Genomic DNA, 8431 nt, shown 5'->3' on the forward strand with positions numbered 1-8431 from the left:
CAACCCTGAGATTCCACCTCACACCAGTCAGAATGGCTAGGATAAAAGACTCAGGGGACAGCAGATGCCGGAGAGGTTGTGGAGAAAGAGGAACATTACTTCATTTCTGGTAGGATTGCAAAATCTGGTACAACCACTCTGGAAATCAGTTTGGCGGTTCTTCCGGAGATTGGACATAGTTCTACCGGAGGACACAGCTATACCACTCCCAGGCATATACCCAAAAGATGCTCCAACATGTAATAAGGGAACATGCTCCACCATGTTCATAGCAGCCTTATTTGTAATAGCCAGAAACTGGAATCAACCCAGATATCCCTCAACAGAGGAATGGATAAAGAAATTGTGGTACATCTACACAATGGAGTACTACTCAGCTATTAAAAACAATGAATTTATGAAATTCTTAGGGAAATGGATGGATCTGGAGAATATCATCTTGAGTGAGGTAACCCAATCACAAAAGAACACACATAGTATGCACTCTCTGATAAGTGGTTATTAGCCCAGAAGTTTGGAATACAGGAAGAACAACCCACAAACCACAAGAAACTCAAGAAGAAGAAAGGCCAAAAGGTGGACATTTCATTCCTTCTTAAAAGGGGGAACCAAATACCCACAGAAGGAGTTGCAGAGATTAACTATGGAGCAGAGACTGAAGGAAGGGCAAGCCAGCCTAAGTATAGTTATCTCCTGAGAGGCTCTGACAGTATCTGACTAACACAGATGTAGAGGCTCACAGCCATCCATTGACCTGAATACTTGGTCCCCAATGAAGAATTTAGAGAAAGGACCTATGGAGCTGAGGGGTTTGTAGCCCCTTAGGATGAACAACAATATGAACTAACTAGTACTCTCAGAGCTCCCAGGTTCTCAACCACCAACCAAGGACTATACATGGTGGGACTGATTGTTCTGGCAGCATGTGTATAGTAGAGGATTGTAAATTCAATCACAAATAGGAGGAGAGGACCTCGGTCCCGTGAAGGTTCTGTGCCCCAGTGTAGGGGAATGCCAGGGCCAATAAGTGGGAGAGGGTGGGGTGGCAGACATGGGGAGGGGGGAAGCAACAGGGGTTTGTTCTTGTTGTTTTTGTTGGTTTGTTTGTTTTTTGGAGGGGAAACTGGGAAAGGAGAAATTTACATGTAAATAAAGAAAATATCTAATGAAAAAAAAGGAAGAAAGAAAAAGAAAACCAGGTTGCCTCAGGACTAAGTGCATCTTTTACCATTCAGGTCAGACAAGGCAGTCCAGATAGGGGAGTAGAATGTAAAGGCAGCCAACACAGTCTGAGTCAGAGACAGCCCCTGATCCAGTTGTTATGTAACCACTGTGAAGACCAAGCTACACCTGTGTAGGGGGCCTTGGTTCAGTCTATGGATGCTGTTTGGTTGTTGGTACAGATTCTTTGAGCATCCACGGGCCCAGGTTAGTTGGCTTTGTAGGTCTTTTTGCAGTGTCTTTGACACCCCTGGCTCCCTCAATTCTTCTCTTGAGCCTTCCACAAGAGTCCATGAGCCCTGCCAAATGTTTGACTGTGGATCTCTATATCTGCTTCTATCAGCTGCTGGATGAAGATTCTCTCATGACAGTAATGCTAGGCTCCTAGCTGCAAGCATAGCTGAGTATCATTAACAGTGTCAGTGTGGGTTTTGTTTGATTTTTTTGTTTGTTTTATTGTTATTTATTGTTTGTTTTTAGAGTGAGACTCTGCTAGGGAAAACTAATTTTACATTTGCATATTTATTTCTGGGTTAGGGATGGGAACTTTATCCTCTTCTCTTCTTAGTGCTGGGACCACATCATGTGCACTTGTGCAGGAACTGTGCATTCTACCACAGTCTCTGGGGCTTCACAAGTACTTTAGTATTCCTGTTTAGAAGGCCTCATTTCCTTAGTGGCCTCCATTCCCAATGGCTCTTATACTATTTCATCCACTCTGGCCCTTACAATCCTTTTGCCTCCTCTTTTGCAGGATTCTTGGAGCTCTAACTGGGGAGAATTGATAGAGATAGCCCATTTAGGAATGAGTGCTTCTAAGTTTTTTGTCACGTAGCACTAGTCTACTTCAGTTATGTCTGTGTGTCAGGCCCAAAAAACCTGATCATGGACCTTCTGTGTACGGCTTTAAAGGGAGCTAGCTTACCTCTTGAGTATTCAGTCACTGACATCTCCCAGCTCTGATGTGCTCCAGATTGGTCTCTGCTAAAGTCTGTGGAGAGATCTGCGTGCTCTCTTTATTCAGGCATAAAGGTGCCCTAAGAAATATTTCGTTATTAGCTAAAACTGAGATTAAACATTATTTTCTGGCCTCCACAGTGTTTCAGTAATCCTAATTGATTTCGTTGCTGTAATTAGCTTGAAATTTTTACAAAGAAGCTGTCTTACCAGACAGGGTGTCTCAAGAGTTAGAGATAGCAGTCAGGGAGCAATTCCACTCACGACAAAATTGCTTTACTAACCAGAGAGAAGTTGTAGGGCTTCTGTCACTAATTATCTTATGTTACAGCCAAGGAATGCTAGAATTTGACCTTCAGCTGCTTGCCTCAGACAGACCCTGAGAATTTATCTTGGGGCTGCCAAGATAGCCCAGTGGGAAGGACACCACTGTCCCTCCACTTTGCACCTGGCTGCTTGTTCTCACTGACCTTGATGTGGCCGTCTCCTGCCTACACGCCCAACTTCTGTTATTTGCCCTGTTTCTGTATACTATATAAGCTTGAGTTTACTTTGTATAGTTGCACTCAGATACTACACTCCCTTGTGTTGTGTCTGTTTGTCATTTCTTCCCCAATGCCTTGTTGACCTGACTAGGACCCTGTTTCCCCCACGGATTGAGGGAGGCCCAGACTGGCCAGCCTGTGGCAATTTTTCATTCTCTGCACACTGTTCAGTTATGAAACTCTGCTCCCATATACTGCATGTAGAAGCCTCTCTGAAGATGCTGAGCAAGGCACTATTCTACAAATATTGCAAAATGCTCCAAGAAATAATTTTATTGCTGTATCCCCTTAGTAATATTGAGTTTTCATCCATATCATTACTCTATCTGGTCTCATGTTCTTGGTCATCCAACAGTGTCAGAGATGGGTTCCATCTGTGGTTGGTTACTCTCAGGACTTATGTGCCACCATTGTATCAATGTATCTTTGTCAGAACCAGCCAACAAGAGTGAGGCTGCACATAAATTGTAGTAGCTGTAAATTTGTACTCCTATAAAAAATGGATGGATGTTCCCTTTACTGTAAATCTTAGCCAACATGAACTGTCAGGCCTGAACCCTGTATATATTTGCTTTTCAATATATCCTACTTAGGCACAGCAATAGATTAACAACTAAAGATGGAACAATAAAAACACATGGAATTAAATTATCAGTACCACATTCTTGTTATTTGTAGACAGTTAAAGAAAATAAAGTATGCTTGAAACAAGTATAGCAGTAATGCTACAATGTATGTAATAATAATGAGATTGTCAGATGACTAAAGTAAAAGCACTTTATATATCTGATATTCAGTTTAATGATTAATATTCTGGTTGGGATGAAGTGAGATTGTGCAAAATTTCATCTCTCACAAAAGTGTACAGCCTAAGACTTGTGAGATTTATGTATTCACACAAAACAGAGGGCCAAACCATTATTCAATGTTTCAGAAAATGTCCTGAACACACTAATCGTCTTGAGCTCAGACTGTCATGAAAGGGCCATGCCCAAGTGTTTGTCCAAGGCAGTGTTTGCGCATGTTCATGTTTTCTGAAGGAAAACTTTCACTCAAAAGTAAAGCTTCTTTAAGTAGGAAAAAAAATTAAGAAGAGAATGAGGTATTCTTAAATCAATAAATGAACAACACGAGAACCATAAACATAGAAACTATGAGGCAACTTAAAAACCTAAGAGAGCAATATGCAGAATGCAGAGGAAAAGAGGAAAGAAGAAGCTGCAGAGAGCAGAAAGAAGAGGCTTCTCCTGACCATGGGACAGAGCAGGTCTTTTCTTAACAGCAAGGCAGGTTTAGTCTTATTAAAGAGTACAAAGCTTTCTTCTTACAGACTTAGGTTTAATTCATTTAATATTAAAATGGAAGAGGCTTTTCCTTTTTTCTATGCAACAAAGATTGGAGTTTTTCATCCAGAGTGAGTGAGTTCTTTCTGCCTTGATGCCTACTTGGCCTTTTGCTCCAAATGAATATATAAGTTTGCATATGTGTGTAAGTATGTAATTATGAGAATGCATGTAAACTGGGCCCAGAATGGAGATTTAAGAAATTTGTATGCATGAATCTGTATATGAATTTATGTGAGTTTAATCCATATTTGCTTGTTTGTGTAAAAGTTTTCTTCTTTGTGAAAATGGAATCCTTTTCTCTTGATTCAATAGATGTTTACTGCTCCAAACTTCCTGCTAGCCTGACAAGCAAGAGGCATTTGGATAAAAGGGAAAAGTCTCTAACAAATAATCTCTTACTTAATCTCCCACATTTTTTTTATTTTAAAGATTTAATTTATTATTATAAATGAGTACATTTCATTATGGGTGGTTGTGAGCCACCATGTGGTTGCTGGGACTTGAACTCACGACCTTCAGAAATATAGTCAGTGCTCTTACCTGCTGAGCCATCTCTCTAGCCCCCTAATCTCACACTCTTAGCCCACAGGTGTTAATTGCCTAAGCCAGTGGCTTTTAACCCTCAGAAAGAGCTAGAAAGGTTTTAGGACTTTATAGAAGCTATCAACAAACCTTTAGTATTGTTAGCAAGCTAGAACATCCAGAGACAATCAGTCTTTAAAGCTATACCTGAGTCTGACTCTGTGTTTCCTCTCAATACACTACAGGCCTGGATGCTCCCAGCATACTCTGACATAATAAACCTCTTCTTTAGACTTATAAAGACAAAACTTGAATTTTTATTATTATTTATAATAATATTGAATATATTTATATAGGCAAAAGACAATGAATATATACAGATATATTTTAATATGAATTGAAAACTGTACTTCAGTACAACTACAACCATGCAAGTTTACCTAGTGATATCATACACGTTTATACCAATGTCTTTTGATAGTTAAAAATAAATTTAAAATAAAAATTTAAAAATAAATCATTAAAAAAAGTAGTTGACTTAAAAATTAAGAATTGGTGTGTGGAAATGGGGCTAATACTATTACTTTTGTTCTTTTTATTGAACAGGGAATAACAGGGAGTAACAGGGAAAAATGATTCTAATCAGTAAATTTTATACTGAATTTTATTGTTCAGTATACTGAACAATAACTTCCTGTAATATTGTCTCTGCAAAAGTCTTAAGAAATATACTGAGAATGTCAGTATATGTGTGTGTGTATTTCTATGTGGATGCATTAGGATGTAAGTAGTGGATCTCTATTATGGAGCTTTTAATATATTTTTTTTTAATTTGAAGGAACAACAGGGTTTTTTTTAAAAAGATTTATTTATTTATTTTATGTATACGAGTACACTATAGATGTCTTCAGACACACCAGAAGAGGGCACCGGATCCCATTACAGATGTGAGCCACCATGTGGGTGCTGGGAATTGAACTCAGGACCTCTGGAAGAGCAGTCCGTGCTCTTAATCACTGAGCCATCTCTCCAGCCCCAGGAACAACAATTTTAACAATATATTAAAATTCAAGAAATAAAACATTGTACTTCCTTAAGGACAATTGTTATATAATGTAGTTTATTTATAGGAAAACAAAACCAAAATATTGCCCTTCATTAACATTAGAATGTGAAGGAATCCTATTCTTGTGTATAACTGAACAGTCAGTAACAACAACAAAAAATGATTCTAACTAGTAAATTTTGTACTGAACAATAACTTCCTTACAGCACTCTTTATGGTCTCATTTCTCAAACTGTAAATAACAGGGTTGAGAGTTGGAGGTAGTACTGTGTAAAAGACAGAAAATAAGAACTCTAAAGCAGTTGGAGAGTCTGAGGTCGGGTTTAGATGTGCACAGGAGCCTGTAGAAAGAAACAATGAGACAACAAAAAGGTGGGGCAGGCAAGTAGAGAAGACCTTAGACCTGCTTTCAGCAGAGGGCATCCTGAGAACTGTGGAGAATATGTGGACATAGGAGATGACAATCCCAATAAAGCAGAGAAAGGCCACTGCAGTCATGAAATTAAGCATTCCCATTATTACAAGGTGATCATTAGAGCAGGAGAGCTTGAGCAACTGGGGGATGTCACAGAAGAATTGGTGAATTATTTTGGCCCTACAGAACCTGATAGAGAATATGGTGGTTATATACAGGGTTCCTGGAATGCCACTGCTTAGCCATACAGCTGTCACAGCCCACCTACACTTTCTGGGGCACATGATGACCTCATAACGGAGAGGAAAGCAAATAGCCACATACCGATCATATGACATCACTGTGAGAATGGCCAGCTCACCCCAGGCAAAAGCTGCAAAGAAAAAAATCTGCAGCATGCACTGCTCATATGAAATGTAGCCACTTCCTCCCAATGAACTGTCAACATACTGGGGAACTGTGACAGAGAGAGATGAGAGGTCCAGAATGGAAAGGTGCTTCAGAAAGTAATACATTGGAGACTGGAGCTGTGGGTCCAGTGTTGTGATGGTGATAATGATGAAGTTCCCTGCTGAGCCAAACAGGTATGTCACCAAGAAGAGCAAAGCATGCAAGATCTGCAGCTCATGGTTGTCAGAGAACCCCATGAGGAGAAATCCGCTCATTGTGGTTATATTTTTCACAGTCATTTTGGTAACAAAATTTGTGGTTGGAGCTGGAGAATAAAATAATATATTAATTGTAGTAGCATTATTTGTTTATCAATATTTTAATTACTCTACATACTCTCGTCTATCTTTCTGTCTATATCTCTATCTATCTGTCTGTCTGTCTGTCTATCTATCCATCTATCTATCTATCTATCTATCTATCTATCTATCTATCTATCTATCTATCTATCTATGTATCTATCTATCTATCTATCTATCTATCTATCTATCTATCTATCTATACTCTACTTGTTGATAAACATAAGTGAGAGCACATTTTTCTCATCTGCATAGATCTCACACTATCCACTCATAAAACAGTAGATACAAGTGCATGTACATGTGGTCTACCACTGGTTCTCTCGAGGAATGTTGTGTTTGCTTCATGAGAAAATACTGTTCCACTGCCACTGTTGAAACCTGTTGATTTTTTTCAAGTTATCAATAAACAAGCAGTGATGGACTATGGATGAGAAGTTTTTGAACATAGAATTAAATACCATTGTGGCAAATGAAATAGACAATTATAAGAAATATACCAGGAATTAAAATATGCTTGGGTGTCCACTGGAAACAGCTATTCTCCCTTAATGAACAATACTGTTCTTACTGCAAGAGGTTACTGGTCATTGTAGAATCAAGATTAAAAATTATAGTTTTATTGCTCTTAAATTACTATGCAGGTATTATTGAAATAAACAACAAAAACAGTTGTGCAAGGGCAATACTCACATCTCACTCTCAATTTAGATACTTATTAGAGGTCAAATAGTCTCTCGTTGAATTCTGTTTATACTTCAGTACAGCGTACACTACTAACCTCAGGTGTAGCCATCAAAGTTTTATTAGCACTTACCACAAGCAAAAACAATTGCAAAGAGAGATGGTAATTTCTTGAGGTAGTTTAAAATGTGGAGGAAATGGCCAATATCCAATAAAAGACTGGAAATTTAAAGTCATTTATATTTCAGATAGAAGTCATGTTTTAGCTCATTGTCCTTGTTTTGATATTTGAGCGATTAAAAATAATCCATCATTCTTCCCTTGCAAGACGAATGTTGGTGTTTGATGGCTTTTGAGCATTTAATAGAGTGTCAGCTTCCTGCATATTCTTTTTCTCCATTAGTGAGTTTTGTGCAATGAAAGAAAATATGCTCTGTTGTTCTTTTGATGTTTTAAGTCCTGTGAAATATCATCAGATATATTTTGTGTCTTCCTAAAAATTGTGTGCTTACAAATGTAATTGCAGAATAAAATTTGAGGTCATCCTTTTCACTCTTGAGGCATTTTACATTAAGTGGCATCTCTCTTGTGACAGAACGAACTTACTTCGCCTTTCTCATATCTCTTTTGCAAGAATGAACTTGATCCAAATGATTCCAAACATATATCCAATTACTTGATAGGACATTGCAATTTGATTGTAATTAAAATGGTATTAGAGCCAACTATGACATTAGAAAATGAGTCCCAGGACCTATGGCAGCAGCATGCCAAATTCAAACCAGTATGAGTTCCACAGGAAGATCCTCCATCTATAGGAAAACAAAACACTGTTAAATAGACTAAATAACTTTTTTGTTTGTGAGAATTTTATTCCTGGATTTTTTTTCTTTTTTTTTTTATTAGATGTTTTCTTTATTTACAAT

General features: G+C 38.2%; 1 protein-coding gene across 1 annotated transcript; it reads right to left on the reverse strand.

Moving 5' to 3' along the window:
* Positions 1–5800: 5800 nt before the first annotated feature.
* On the reverse strand, positions 5801–6761 carry LOC116074911 (olfactory receptor 14J1-like). Its single transcript, XM_031347803.1, has one exon. It carries the CDS (start codon positions 6759–6761, stop codon positions 5823–5825), a length of 939 nt encoding a protein of 312 aa, XP_031203663.1. The 3' UTR covers positions 5801–5822.
* Between the last annotated feature and the right edge of the window lie 1670 nt (positions 6762–8431).

This window comes from Mastomys coucha, unplaced genomic scaffold (genome assembly GCF_008632895.1).
Source record: "Mastomys coucha isolate ucsf_1 unplaced genomic scaffold, UCSF_Mcou_1 pScaffold3, whole genome shotgun sequence".
In the NCBI taxonomy this organism is placed as follows: Eukaryota; Metazoa; Chordata; class Mammalia; order Rodentia; family Muridae; genus Mastomys; species Mastomys coucha.

What these genes read in the sequence shown, in the direction of transcription:
- LOC116074911 (XM_031347803.1), bottom strand. Translation starts at nt 6,761, where the DNA reads ATGACTGTGAAAAATATAACCACAATGAGCGGATTTCTCCTCATGGGG.